The following is a 16,320-nucleotide window of genomic DNA, read 5'->3' on the forward strand; positions in this document are numbered from 1 at the left end:
AGCTTTTTATGATGGTGTTAAAAGTTAATGAATGACAGGTATAACTCTGAAGGAAGCAGTTTCTGAAACAGATGTAAGATAATTGAAATGATTAAATGGAAAACACTTCTACATTATTTTGAGTGTTTGGAAAATAAAAATGGACTGACAAAAGAGTGAATTGACTGCATGAATCAAGTGCTTATTCCCGTTAGCTCTAGTGGAAGACATTAACAAGTTGTTGTGGAAGACATTAACAAGGCAGTTGTTACCAGCAGCAAAGGGAATGCTTTTATGAAGTCCAGGGAATTACAATGTTGAGACTCTGGAAGGCTCAACACTGAAAAGTAAGAATATATACAGTATATATAAAAAGACATCCTTGATACTGCAGAATGTACATGCTAATTTGTACTTTTTTTTAGCCTGTGATAAAGCTTTGGAACAAACAGGGGAATCTAATAAGTCAGCCCCTAATAGTACAGAAAGACACAGACCAATATTTTTAATTTGACTGGTGTCTCTGGCCCTGAGGCATAAGCATATACACTAGCAGGCACCATAAACCACATATTAGGTTTTCAATCATTCAGTCATAGCCAACATTACATTTGTTAAGCTCAACCAATAGTTTTGTAAGCCATATTTGAATGTTGATAAATCAGCCCCTTATAGTAACAGTCGGCATCCAGACCAGTATTTTTAATATAGCAGGTGTCTCTGGCCCTCTGGGATAAATATAATGTATACTAGTAGGCACCAAAACCACAGATAAGTAAGATTTCAATCATTGATATGTTGGGTTTTAGTTCTCTCTCTATAAACTGATCACTATGCACTAGCACTTTTTCAAAACAAACTATCTAAATATATTTTTGTAAAATAGTAGATTTTTAGGTAGTTGTTCAGTGGATTCTTTTTCAAGTTTTATTATTGCTAAATGAAATAAAGTATTTTTTTGCCTATGCACTTTATTAGACCATAGTCTGCCAGTGGTTGGATGTACTATAAATAAATATAGCTCCTATTTTCTTATCAGTTTTTTGAAAACATGTATCACTTTTTAAGGAAAGTTTTCTTATAAACACCTAATACTTTATAGGGTACATTCACTTTCCTAGGTGCAGTGAGCAAAGAGTAATTTTGAACTTAATTGCCATGTTTTTTCCCACAATCCACAATTTATTCCCAGAATTCCTGCATCATTGAGGATGCAAACAGGCAATTCTCTTGACACAATTGTGCTGCATCTACTGCAATTATGTCTGATTCATCAAAATGTATGCAAAATGCTAAACATTTTGATACTGTAGTTTGCAGTGTTTGCTATGTGGGCACAAAGGGAACCCTGGAGCTACTGCCTAGGTAGGAGGTAGCAATAGCTCCAGGTTTCGTCTGCATCAATAGGAGCAGTGGTGCCCGAATTGGAACAGAAGATAGGAAGGACTGACTGCAAATATATAGAAGTGCAAGGAGGGCATTTTGAAGCAAGCACCTTTAATAAAAGTGGTTTTATGTGCAAATCACTTTAGGGAAAGAGCACAAGTTAATTTAACAAAAGAAATCCTGTGAACTGCTAATTATAAAAAAAATCAAATTTTTATTAAGTTAGCATATTTAAAAATAGTAAATACCCCAAAATGGCCACCTTACATGTTTTTTGTACCCTCCTGTACCTAAGAGCACAAGTTAGCTACTGTTCTTACAAATGATAACCCACCAGCACACCCTGGCCTCTCTAAAAAGGACAGTATCAAGGATTGGCACCCTCCAAATTCAACAGGAAAAAAAATAAATTACCAGCATACAGGACTCCATGCAAGAGGGATAAACCCTACATGTTAATGGAACACGCCCCTTTGTCAGACCAATAAGCCCTTATATTTATTTATGCATTATCAGTTTAACCTTTCTGACCGAAGATGCATTTTGAACTTTATGCACTAAGGAATATTATTCTATACTAAATTTGCACCTGGGCAACCAATCAATTATATGTTTTCATTGTGCTACCTGCTGCTGGAAGGAAAAAAAACTAATCACTGATTGGCTGCTGTGGTATCCTGCCCAGCTGAAAATTTGCATAGTGTTGAAAAATGAGCCCCAGACAGTTTTCTCTAGTGCATTATATAGGGTTCTTCTTTCTATCCTGAGACTTCTCAGCCACAATCATTTGCACAGAGCACATTTGTGACAAAGAAATTAGTTGCAATTTATTTGTAAGGGTGTATGAAATAATTTCTTTTCCCCCCTAACAGCCCATTATACAAAAGGACGACCACTTTCTTAGCTCAGTTGAAGTGTAGCTTTGTAGCGTTGTTGACACAATGAAAGAGTAGGGCAGTTTGCAATACTGGAGTTCTGTAATTTACAAACTCTGTACAAAATGCAAATGTGTGTTGTTTGGAATTACAGGAAGTCACTAGTTTCTCCTTCTTATTCCTGGTCTAGCACTTCATCTCTGCCCTTCTTAGCTCTAGCTTTTAATATTTTTAACTACTCCTGACTCAGCTTTATTTCTTTTTGTGGTAGGGTAACCGTGTAGGGATCCTGAACTGTTGTGACTTTTAGTTTCCTGAGAATATTGTGCCATCTAGTCTATTGTCTTTCAGCTTCGTTCTGATGCATTTCTGCACCTATAGGAACTCTGAATATTGATAGTGGGATATGCGAATGACTGAGTATTTGATGAACTAGACTAAATGTACATTTTACTGTTACAGTAGAAAAGCAAATGTAGACCAAGGTCTCAATGGACACCATGAACTACAGATTTCTGTTTCCTTGTTTTTTATATATATAATTACCAAGAAGAATGTCTTATCTCTGCCTGCTGTTGACAGAATAGCCACAAAGATCACTTCCACTTGAATGCAGATGTGCTCTGAACATTAGGAATCTGACAGTTATGCTTTTGTGCTAGAAACATGCATTGTACAGAACTATGTACATAAAAGAAAAAAACTTTGTAATTGCTGACCCAGAAACTACTTACCCACAATAGGGAACATGCCAAGCTTTGCTGTGCAATAGCAGTAACAATATTAGGTGATATAATGGATGTGTTAAAAAAGAAATACCATTACCCTGGTTGACAGCTAGCACTTTATGTTATATTAGTATATGAATACCTTCTGTTGCAAGAAGGCTTTTCTTGCATTTTGCAATGCATAATAGGGTTTTCCAGCTCCTTTTGGCCCTTCTCACCTCAACTTTGATGGTTATCTTGTGTGATTGTTCTTTATGTCCTACCCTCTCCTTAGCCATGTTCTAATTTCTGGAGAGATCTAAATATGCTGCTAGTTTAGAATTATAGCTCTGAATTATTAGGCTGTGTCTGTTATTTTAAAAGTGTTTCTGAATGCATATTTGGCCATACAGACATGAAGCAGTCTCCTCCTAATTCTTTAAGTGACGGTTAAGGCATCTCATTTCTGGTTTTAGAGCTTGTGTGTGTGGAGAATGAGGTGTGTGAATATCTTCTGTTACAGTAAAGACTTCTCCTATATCTCTTACTGACACAATTCCATGTTTATTGGAAAAATACAGGGGAACTCTTGAAATCAGCAGTGGATATGTCAGTAGCAAGGATGAGGATACTTTGTTATTTACAACAGATAACACAGCTGAAAGCTTCTGTATTTAGTGAGACTACTGGCAGAACCCAAGAGATCAGTTTGAAAAGTACTGTTTAAAATAATTGGCTGAAACACGAATGCAAAATCTAATAGCAGTGTATGGCTCCAGCATGGAAGCCCAAAGGCAGATAAACTGACTTAAACTTTATATCACCAGGTAGCCTGGTATTTATGGTATATATTTGGAGCGCACGTTTGTCCCAGCATCTTACTTCACAGTACACATCTTAATGCATGGTTTATCATCAGAGACCTAAAATACCCATGCTGAAATTTATAGTACTCAGTTGCTGGAACAGTGAGTAATACTGAGATTGCAGGTAAGGTTGCTGTACAGTGTGAAAAAAATGTTTCAGGGCAACCCTTTTGAAATAAAAAAAAAAAAATAACAAAAAAAAAAAGTGTGGGAATATAAATTAATGAAAACTTTTAATTCTGAAGAATGGACTAAATCTGGGCCTTGGAATTATGGATAATTATGTAGACTAAGAAAGGACTGCACTAGGTCAGAAATACCATCATGTCTGGATTTGGACTAAGAGATCATATGGAATTCTTCATTCTACACTCCAATAATTCAGCCCTAATTTATACTCAGCCTCTTTGATCCACATTATCTTGTACCTTATCTGCTTGTCTCTGGCAGATCCCCTCCTTAATGACTTTGCCACCTCACACATAGATTGATATTCCTTTTTATTGGTCATTTGACCTATGAGCTGAATGTTGTATATATGCCAGAGAACACCACAGCTTCATTGTAATCAACTTGAAAAGGGAACTAAAATGTTCTGAAAGCTTGTTAAGATTATATTAGTTAGCCAATAAAGGTATCACCTTTATACCACTTTTGTTATTTTTTTTTTATTTCAAAAGGGTTGCCCTGTAACATGAATACTGAGATTGAAACAGGCATTAGACACATGCTTTTCAAATAAACACAGGCTTATTTGTGCTGTTATTTACATACAATTATATCTTTATTTCGCTGTACAGAAAAAAATAATAATGGAGTCTCCTTAGTTAATTGTGGAATGCCAGAGCAGATGATACATCATTCTAAATTTATGCTTGAAATATGTCACCAACCTGGCTTTGTGCAGCAACAGCTGTTGTTTGGTAGAAAACTACATGTTTTCTTCATCAGTTTGTGCTTCTCAGTATGCCAGGTGGATTATTAGATGTAAAAAAGTGGCAACGTATCAGATTTCCTCATCAGTGTGGGAGCGTGTGGAAAAGAGAGAAGTTGTTTCTAAAAAATAAATCTGACATGATCTTTAATGATAAAGTCAACAGGGTTACAGATCTATTGCTCATGGGTGACAGGCATTTAAGGCAGGTTAATGGTGAGTCAAAAACATGCAACGGCAGTGTCTTTATGAGCCAGAAAGCAGAAATTTACTGTTGTTTGCCTCAGATAACAAAATTATTCAGCAAACACAAAATAAAAAGTGCTGTCCTGCCTTGTAGCCAGACTCCTGCTCTGTTTCAAAGTGAAGCAGTGATGCCAATTATCTTGGTTCTGTATTTGTAGTTTGGTGGGAACAGTAATTATAGGTAATGCAAATTACCTGCTGCATCTGTTTGGCTGGGTGAGCAGGGGACCCACAGTTTTTCTCCGTACTTGCTTTTTCTCCAGTTCTCTCCCCATTCACTTACTAGCGGATATATGGTTTTAACCCTGGTATGTGAATGGAGAGGGGCAAGTGCTGAGACAAACACAGGATTTGATGTTCTTCAGTTCTTGGTTTGCTTAACCCATTACATATGTTGACAGTGCAAGTGGCATTTTTTATCATGGAAAAGTGTGTGTTGTGCCATGTTGTAACATCCTGCCTGGAGTGGAACGAGTGACCTGGTGTTTCCATGCTGTCTGCGTTACCTCAACCCTATTTGAGCAGACAGCTAAGGTCTTGGTTCACTCCTATTACCTATCTTTGTACTTGCAGGTAGGCATGGCTTGTTTTACCTGTTGCTAGTCCGGCCACAAGTGATCAGTGTAAGCCATTAGGCTGCCTTTAAAACCCCTGCTCTGCACTGACTCATTGACCAACATAGGTCAATTTCCTGATAGTTCCTGGGTCTGATTATGTGTTTTGACCTCTGCCTGTCCCTGATTACTGCTTGTTCGCTGCCTGTACCGACCTTTGCCTGTTTCTGTCTATACTCTCGGATCCTGACTTTGTACAGTGTTACTGTTCATTTTGACCGTGGCATGTGTCTTGACTACACTCCTGGTTCCAGATTCTGTACTGCACTGCCTGATCAGTATCGACCACGGCTCCTTGTTCCCAATCAGTCCTGTATACATTACTATTCCCTTGCCTGCCCAGAACTCCCCCCTTGGTTCTCTCACTTTAAGACCTGGCGGCATCCAAGTAGCAGAGGGCTCCTCCCGAAACAAAAGGTGGTTGTTATAGAAAGTAGTGTGAGCCGAGGCTGGGATCTGGATTTGAGGATACCATACATTGTACATGTATTAAACTGAATTAGTTCACCACTTATGGCAGATTTGTCTGTATTTAGTAACCTGGCATGGCTGTTATGGCTGGCAGCTTCATGCTGGCCATTGTTTCTACTCCACTATGATGTATAATGGTAAAACTTTTACTATGGATGACAATATCCATTCAAGACTCATTTATCATGTACTATGGGGCTGATAAAACATATATCCTAAACTGTACAATTGCAGCCATCAGCAATTGTCATAGTCTACTTCAAGTTGTAAAATTAAAGCAAATACCTGATTAGTTGCTTATGGCAACACTTGAGCAATATAGCCCTTATGATTAGCCCTTATGAGTATTAATATCCTTTAAATCAGCTATCTTTTGAAGTGGCAAGCAGATATGGGTACGATATACTTAACCCTTTATTAACTTAGTTGGCCTTGTGTTCGCTCTCTTTATTTTAGTGTTTCTCTTTTTGATTGCCGGAGATCAAAAATGCAGCTCCACCTGTGAACTGCTGCGAACTGGCATTTACTGCTACAGTTTATGTATATAACACTATATTTTTTCAGTTAGATGCTATTTAGATGCTGAGATGTTTATTTTGTCTCCTTGCAGTAGGACATGTCGTGGATAGTATGTAGTGACTATTCAGTCATTTTATTTTTTGCAGGATCCGGATTCAGCTGAATTCAAGCGCCTGGCTGGACTGAATCCAAACCCTAATAAAAACATAAAACTACCTCTCGCATTTTGCGTACATTTTTGATGTTGGAAAATGACACATAGTAACATAGTAAGTTAGGTTGAAACACTCGTCCATCAAGTTCAACCTTTTAACTTTTTTTAACCTGCCTAACTGCCAGTTGATCAAGAGGAAGGCAAAAAAAAACCCATCTGAAGCCTCACCAATTTGCCTCAGAGGGGGAAAAATTCCTTCCTGACTCCAAAATGGCAATTGGACTAGTCCCTGGATCAACTTGGACTATGAGCTATCTCCCATAACCCTGTATTCCCTCCCTTGCTAAAAAGCCATCCAACCCCTTCTTAAAGCTATCTAATGTATCAGCCTGTACAACTGATTCAGGGAGAGAATTCCACATCTCACTGCTCTCTCACTGTAAAAAACCCCTTCTGAATATTTAGGCGGAACCTCTTTTCTTCTAATCGGAATGGGTGACCTTGTGTCAGCTGGAAAGACCTACTGGTAAATAAAGCATTAGAGAGATTATTATATGATCCCTTTATATATTTATACATAGTCATCATATCACCCCTTAAGCGCCTCTTCTCCAGCGTGAACATCCCCAAATTTGGCCACAAGAATATTTAAATTAGGCTTCTAAATCTGTCCTGAATCTGGATGATTCCTGCACAAAGGACTTTGGGATTTAGCCAAATTAAAAAAATATATCTAGTACATCCCTGATAGAGTTATTGGCCAGAGTTTTGTGTCATTGACACAAAAACAAGTAATTACTAAGCAGATTGTTTAAATCTGGACCCAGCACACCAAATTTAATGTCCCATTGAATATGATTGCATTTCACCAGCCGTTTATCTAGCCATGTACAAATAGCCAATCTGACTGAGTTAGAAAGCAAATGTTCTTTATCTGGACCGAAAGCTTGTCATATATATACATATAAGGATATTATGTTAACATATATATATTAGCTAGAACAGAACAATTTGGCAAGAGCTTTAAATGTAAAATACCACCACTGCTGTTGACTCCATTTAAATTGGGGCACAAAGAATGAATAGAAAGCCCTCTGCACACTCTTTGTGGTAAAGACTGGTTTTGGAGCGGATTACTGCAGATTTAGGAGTGGGTTTGGGATCTACACAGTTTTGAGACAGTTCTGAAAACTGCCATATGGCTAAAGAGTATCAAATTTGTAATATCCGTTATCCGGTAAACCCATTATCCAGAAAGCTCCACATTGCGTAAAGGCCGTCTCCCATAGACTCCATTTTATCCAAATAATCCACATTTTTAAAATGTATTTACTTTTTCTCTGTAATAATAATACAGTACCTTTGCTTTTTATTAAGATAAAATGGATCCTTACTAGAAGCAGAATCAGCCTACTGGGTTTATTTAATATTTACATGATTTTCTATTACTGAAAGATCCATTATCCAGAAAGCCCCAGGTCCCAAGCATTCTGGATAACAGGTCCCAACTGTACTTTAAATAACTTTTCTATTAGTATGTTGTAAACACACCTTATTTTCTAGTTAGTGTTTATCAGCTCAAGAACAGTGCCTCATGCATATCTCTGTGCAGTATAAGAAAAAAAATAATAGCAATTCTCGGAGAATACTCTAAAATTATCTTTTTTATCTGAGCAGTATAATCAAAATGAAATTCATCATGATTTGTCTATCAAGCTCACCATTACATTCAATATTGGGAAGAAAGCAAGAATAGCTATTTTTCTTTTAAATCTCTTAGCAACAGAATTTCCGTATCATTTGTTTTTAATGAGAATTATTCCCCAGGATGTGTAGCTTATTAATCATTTTATGGACTGCAGACGGCGTGCGTAACGATACACCCGAGACAACAAAACAGACACTGTGGTTCCTGCCAGGGCCTACAGGAAGATTATTATTCGGCAAAGAATAAGCTTTGATGCAGGACCTAAAATATGTTTGTTTGTATTTGTGAAAGTTGATACTGATAAACAAGACATTGTTGTTGAAACACGCTCGCATACCAATAAGAGCATTTTATTTGGCTTCAGATAGCTGTGTGGGTGTCAAAAGGGCAGCTTGCTTCAGGAAAACAATGGGTATTTGCAGGAACAAATATTTTCACTGCACATAAGAGCTTATTGGCCTGTCTAGACTTTTTATTCTCTAAGGCCAACAGTCCACACACAGTGCTTTAGCTATCAATAAAGATGAAACAAAAGGACACATGAGCTAAGGCCATTGCAAATTGACATGGCTTATATTTAAAAGGAATAATGATGGAACTATTGTTAACCAAAAACCCAAGCCTTCACACATTTCAACCCTTACCTTAGAAAAGGAGTTGTGGATGGTATGCTGTCCCACGTAAAGGGCATTCGTATTGGCATTTTAATGCTAGGTGCAGAGCACATTGCCAATGGCTGCAAGGAAGCCCTATCCTTATCACTTGTCATGAATCAAGTGCAAGTTATAGGCCTACATGTCACCCACCAATCAAGAATACAGTGCTGCATTAATGGGTATAACTGTAGTAATTGTCCTAAATTACCCCTGGTATCTGGGATTTTAAGACTACAGTTAGAATTGCCACCTGTCCAGAAAAAAGTGCCTGTTTTTATAAATTAGGAAGTCAGGACAGGACTCACACTGATTGACGTGGCAAACATCATAATCCAGCCACCTGACGTCATGTTCCCTCTGATATCACTCATTCTGTCCAATGATGTCACAGCCCTGCCTCCCTGACATCACTGTCTACCACCCTGCCCAGAGTTCCAAAAGCCCAAAGATGGCAACCCTAACTGTAATTTTGTTCAAACAGCTTTTAGACGAGTAATTGGAAGCTATCTGGTGCATTATTAAATCAACAACAAATAATTGTATTTTATACTTCTAGTAGTCACTAGTGTGTATCAATTACATTCCTGGCAGAAGACATCTATCCAAACTAGGAATGTTTATTTTACAGCTCACAAAAAAATTTGCACAGGATTGAGTGTCTACTAATGTGAAGAATATACAGTTTGAATATGGTAAGAAGTCAGATGCAATATTGTATCCAGTGCTGCGGTATAATCTATAGATGTGCTGTCCAGATTTATAATAGAGTGGACAAATAATCTCAGATATGTGGAGCTATTCCGAATGGTTTTGAAAATAGAAATATTGAAGTACACGTAGCTGGACTTCCAGTGAGCTAGCATTGGTTTTACAGGGTAGCTATATAATACCAATTAATGTCTTAATTAATAGTGCAAAATGAATTATACAATCTAAATGAACTCATTTAAAGCAACAATACTATCCTACTGTACTAAAGCTTTTATTCCAAGCCAAATGTATTTGATCTAATTATCAATTCTCCTAGGCATAATGTACAGTATCTAAGAAATATGAAATATAATTTAGTAAACTGAGTACTGAATTGTTTCTTTTGTCTGTTTTACAGGTCTCAGAATCCGGCTGTTCAACTTCTCATTAAAGCTCCTCAGCTGCATGCTCTATATAGTGCGTGTCCTGCTTGATAACCCTTCTAAAGGCGATGGATGGTAAAAATGCTTAATACTTATTCCCTTTAAAGGTCCATGTAAAACTATTTAAGAGACACAATCGGCAAACATTGACCAATTGTAAGGTTAGGTTTGAGGTGACCTGTGGATGAATGACACATAAAAATGTTGCGAGTCTAGTGGTTAAAATAAAACTACTGTGCAATTTAAATTATTATTATTGGGGACTGTTGTGGGTTGGATAAATAAAGTCATAATTAGTGATGGGTGAATTTATTCGGCAGGTGCGAGTATTTGCCATGAAAAAAAAAAATTTGACAGTTCCGATGCCGGCAACAATTAAACGGACGCTCATTGGCTTTAATGTGCGTCAAATGTCGCCAGCATCAAAATTGTTGCCGGCGTCAATTTTGATACCGTTGAATTGTCACCAGCGTCAAAATTCGCATTTTGCTTATTTTTCGCCTGTTATGTGAATTTCGCGGGAAATTTGCAAATTTTGTGGCAAAGCGAAATGGACTAGATCAGCACAATGAACTTTCTATATGATGGGAAACAACCATTACCTTGTTCATTATCAAGGGAATCATTGCACAATTTATTTCATATCCAATTTTATCCACTTTTATTCCTGCCTGCTGTATGAAATTTCACCCTTCAATTTACCCATGCACCTCTAATGCCATAAAATGCAATTTAAATCAAATAGACAGAACTGGTATTGCAAATGCAAACACAAAGCCCCTAACTCTTTACTTACCCCTCGTTGTAGATTCAGTGCATCGGAGTTCACGGGTGCCATCTTCTTCTCTTTGGTAATATTTGGGTCTTCTTCCGGCACTTCAGCTATTTCTGTCACTTTGAATGCAAGCACAGTTGTCAAAAACCATAAGACTCCAACTGCCCATGCACCGATACGGTGCTTACTTCACGAAGATTACCGAAGAGAAAAAGATGGCCCGTTGCGCTGAATCTGCAATGAGGGGTAAGGAAAGAGTTAGGGGCATTTACCGAGGGTATCACCTAGGCCGGGGGTGGGGAGCAGGGAGGGGGGGTCTATGTAGGGTAGGATGATAGGGGATTTTAATATAAAGGGTTTGGTCCTCCTTTAAGTGAGAGAGAGTTCCTGCACTGTTGAGGAGAGTTCAGCTCAATGTATATTCTGGTCATCCAGGCACAGCTGAAATGTAATGCATCCTATTAAAAACAAATTTTTTTTTTGTTATATGAAAATACAAATGTTAAAAAGTTTTCATTACAACTCATATAACAAATAATGCCCATTGTTGCATATTGTTTGGTTGCAGAATATTGTTTGATATTTATCCCTTAATTTTCCTTAGGTCTTCTATAATATGGGTGAACAGAAGCCTTCCTGTATGGGGAATGCAGGTAATACACAAATATAAATGTATAAATATTAATGCAGAAAACCAAAAACACTTTTAGTGCTAATTAAACAAGGGAATTCAGTTACTAGAGACCTCTTGAGATAAAACATAATAAAAGCTTAAGTTTAAAGTCTATTTGACAAGAGCTACATGGATTCTGATCTCACTAAGAAATGACAATGAGTTTATTTAGTCTTTTTATGGTCACAGCACACAAAGACAAGCTTATAAGAAACTGCTCTCAGGATGTTACATTGTAGTTCTGAACTCAAGGACATGGTTAAACTGACCACAGGCATCTTGAAATAACACTAACAACATAAGGGCAAAATGCTGTGAGTGAATGTTGCCTATACATAGTTTACTATATCACTTCAATAAAAATATATTGTGAAATGGTGTTCTTAAGATTATTGTCAGCTGCTGGAGGCAATTATTTAACAGGGAAATACTGATTATTTATCGTGGCAGCATGAAAATAGCATTTTGGTACTCCATGTTTGTTTGTTTTTTTTAGTGTAAATTTTTTTTTCTGGAAACCACATAAAATTGTCTATGAATCTTGAAACCCAGACCCATTTGGAAGGGCATTAGGGTTCCAGCTTTGTAGATGCTGCTCAGGCTGACACTTCAATCGCTTGGCTGATTAGTAAGGAGTGAAGGCATGTTTTGCTGAAAAAAAATTTACATATTTACATATGACTGCAGAAAAAAAACATTTTACAATTCATAATGTTCTGAATGTCTTTTGAGTCATAATTTAACTTACATTATTTTCATATTTAAAGCAGCTAAAAGGCTGGGTCACCCTGTACCAGCCTTGCTCAGAGTCTTCTCCCCTTAGTCTATATAACAATCCTTTTACTAAATATTATTTCAGTATAATTGCCCATAGGTCTATCCTAATTTTGTCAGATGAAACATCACAAGTTTAAAATAAACCGAAGTTTTGGAATAAACAAGGAAATGGGGGATTACTCTTTCTCTTTAACTTGTACATGACTTTCTTTCTTTGATCATTTAAAATGCACCATTGTCCACAAAAAAAAAAAAATACTGGACATTCCTTGTTTTACATATGTCAAATAATGGCTGCTAAAGGTCTTGCAATAATCCATTTGCTATTTTCCCCCAAAATGAAATCCGTCACCATGAGAAAATAATCTACAAAGCTGACCGTGTTTCTCTGTACACATAATTATCCTAATTAGCCAACATTGTACATTGTATTGTTAAAATTCTTCAATCACAAACACTTTATAAATGTTATGCACGTTAACAGTCTCTGGTAACCTGGAATGTTGTTTTGTAAAAATAATGTTGCTATGTCTTAATCACTTAAAGTATGTATATGAATGTAACATTGTTTTTATAAGATGCTTATACATAAGAAAATGTATTCTATTTTTATACCTACCTAAGATTTCCATCTATGTTGTCAATATTCCCTCTCATGTCCTTAAAAGAAAATGATTCTGTTTACTGTTCATTCAGTAAGTAAAAATTAACCCATGCCTGTTACTCTTGCTCTAGATATGACAGATGTCCAATATTATATTACACATAATCATAGCATAATCGTAGTTTTATATTGCTTTATTATTTAATGCTACCTAATTATGTTGTTTCTATAAAACAGAAGTTAAAAAGTGTGACCCAAAAGAAGCAGGTTTTCTACAAAAAGGTCTAGGTTTTACAGAAAGAAAAAGTGGCATTCAAAGTTTTGTTTAAATAATGATTTTACAAAAACCCTAATTAAAATTGAATGGTCACGCAGTGGAAAACTAAAATGTAAATTCCAAGTATAAGGAGACAGAGTGTGCTCTTTACAGGTACTATCTAACAATTTCAGTTCCAGTTAACTGCAGACAAGGGAAAACCTGAAAATAAATCACAGTTTAATAATAAAATGAAGAAGCATGATAAATGTGTTACTAATGTCATCTTCAGTGTCTTGTATTAAATGTATGTGGAGCTAATTTATCTTAATCACAAATTCAATCTGTCATCTTTATTTAACATTCTTCATGTTCTGAAAACAAATTGTTGGAAAGAGAAAAGAATAATTGTCAAGCATCTACTAAAATTGATGGACCAGAAATGGAAACATTAGTAAAAAAAGGAAAGGATGGATAGGGAGTCAGAAGTTATGTCTGCATATTCCACCTTTTTGAGCTGATTTTTATAGGTGGCAAAAATAATTGCTACTGAAATCACATTGGCTTTGTGCCCTACAGGGTGCTCTGAATTAAAATATAAAGGATAGGTTGAGAATACAGGTATAGGATCCCTTATCCAGAAACCCGATATCCAGAAAGCTCCGAATTAGGGAATGACTGTCTCCCATAGACTCCATTTTATCCAAATAATCCTTTTCTCTGTAATAATAAAACAGTAGCTTTTACTTAATCCCAACTAAGATATAATTAATCCTTATTGGAAGCAAAACCAGCCTATTGGGTTTATTTAATCTTTAAATGAATATCCAGTAGGCTTAAGGCTGGAAGACCCAAATTACAGAAAGATCCATTATTCAGAAAACGCCAGGTCCCAAGTATTCTGGATAACAGGTCCCATACCTGTATATACAGTATTATTATGGCCAGTAAGTTGCCATAAGGTTGACGGATACCCTATCACCCATTTATATACAGTTGTTCTTGAATGAGCTCCAGTTTGACTGCTGCAACTCCTCATTTATAGCATACTGTATATAACACTATAATGGTTCTGCCCAATAAAAATATATCATTTACATGTATATCCTATAAGATTCTTTGTTTTGGGCTTTCTATTTCTATCCAATTTCACAGGTGTTTTCATTACCTTCCATCAAATGTGCCCGGGGGATACTTCTCTCATTAGATTCTTATTCTTCAGACTCAACTCAAGTCTCGTAGCATAAGTCAGAATGGAATTGGATGAAAGCAGATGCTTTTATATCATTGCAGAAGGGACAGAAACAAAAACATTCACAAATGTCACAACGATTCACGCACTAGGTTGATCATATCTGACATCTGTTCTAGAATTCCAATGCAAAGTGAAGATAGTGATCTCGCACATATTCTCCTGAATCATATTTATCCTCTGCTTTGGAAGATAACCCATAATATGAATAGTTAAAAAATTGTCCCATTTAACACATTTTAGATATTTTAGAACTGTTCTCAATTCAATGACCCATGTGGGAAGATATTTTAAAGCTGATCATACCCAAATACCCTATGTATAAAGTATGTCCACTACTATTTTTTATTAGGTAGAAATTTTAAAAAAACAACAACAGCAAATCACTGTGTCACTCCCCTTGTCAGCACAACTTGCCATTGAAGTCTGTACAAGTCTCAAGTGCCCTTGCTTGCACTGTAGGAATGTCTGTAGGAGCAAGGCATAACCGGAACCCTGTTCTTGGCACCGAATTAGAAACTTAATACAAGTAGTAAAGTGCAACTTACCCTGCACTATAAGAGATGCTTAGTATATGATCCTTTAAAAGTTGAAGTGTTGTACCCCTTGGTGCTCTGACACATGTGACTACCATATTTAAACAATTTATAATAATTATATTAATTGGGACTTCATGAAATGTGTACATTTAGTACAAAAGCCAATATGTGTGTCTTATAACATCTAATTTGAAATAATATATTGGATATTTAAAAAAAAAAACCAGAACTGCTAATGTTTTAACATCATAAAGTTCTCAGTGTTTACACAACATTTACAACACGTCTGGAAACTTAGTTAAATGTTTGCTTTTAATAAATGACTGCAAGCTTTTTTTTTACATTAAATTCTACTTGCTGATTAGAAACTTTGTATAATCTAATCTACAGCAGACTTATATTGCCAATGTAAAATCATTTAAATCTAACGGTACCTGTACCAGTGTTTCTGACTGACCCTACCAAGTTCCATATGGGAAGAAGGTCTTAGAAGGGAACAGGAGTAAAGCTGGCCATAGATGCAAAGATCTGATCGTGCGTATCGAGGATTCGTACGATTTTCGGACCGTGTGTGGAGAGTCCCGACATTTTTCATCCAGCGGAGATCGGTCGTTCGGTTAAAAGATTTCTGTCGGCTGCCGATAATATCTCTGCATGTATTGCTGATCGTACAATTTTCAGAGGGAGACTGTCACTAGCTTTGGTCGGACATAACTTTTGTACGATTGCTGTCAGGGGCAGAACATCGGCATTCGCAATGTGCCAAGTCATGCCTTTACATGAACAAATTTTGCTTTGCGTGAATTTAATATAGCTTTTGCTAACCCCGAAACTGTTTAGTGACAGTGGAAGACCGTTGGCAAATTTTGCTCCAAAAGATTACGACATCTTCCAGCACTTCTTAAGAGCGTGCAATTAAAATTTGCAATGCAATAACAGTTTAAGGAACGATATTACATTGCGAGATGTGGATTTTTATTCTTATTGGTGTGAATTGTTTTTCTGTCTGCGACTTTAATTACATCCCCCCCATTTCCTAATCTTCCAACACCAAGGGGAATTTAAAGTTTTCACTGGTTCTTCTGTTCCTATGTATCAAGTTCTAGCAAACTGCATTTTGTTCATCTAAAAACTCAGGGGCAAATTCACTAAGCAGCGAAAATGCGCTAGCAACGCCTTTGCCGCAATTTGCCAGG

The 16,320-nt window shown here is 36.6% G+C and overlaps 1 protein-coding gene across 3 annotated transcripts in view; it reads left to right on the forward strand.

Moving 5' to 3' along the window:
* The window catches only part of kcnt2.L (potassium channel, sodium activated subfamily T, member 2 L homeolog), a 197,144-nt gene that overhangs the window by 71,453 nt on the left and 109,371 nt on the right, over positions 1-16,320 (forward strand). For all 3 annotated transcript variants that reach the window (XM_041590633.1, XM_041590634.1, XM_041590635.1), the window contains exons 3-4: positions 10,224-10,323; positions 11,628-11,676. In XM_041590633.1, the coding sequence (XP_041446567.1) occupies positions 10,224-10,323; positions 11,628-11,676 (149 nt within the window). The remainder of the gene's footprint in view (positions 1-10,223; positions 10,324-11,627; positions 11,677-16,320) is intronic.

This window comes from Xenopus laevis, chromosome 4L (assembly GCF_017654675.1).
Source record: "Xenopus laevis strain J_2021 chromosome 4L, Xenopus_laevis_v10.1, whole genome shotgun sequence".
NCBI classification, from domain to species: Eukaryota; Metazoa; Chordata; class Amphibia; order Anura; family Pipidae; genus Xenopus; species Xenopus laevis.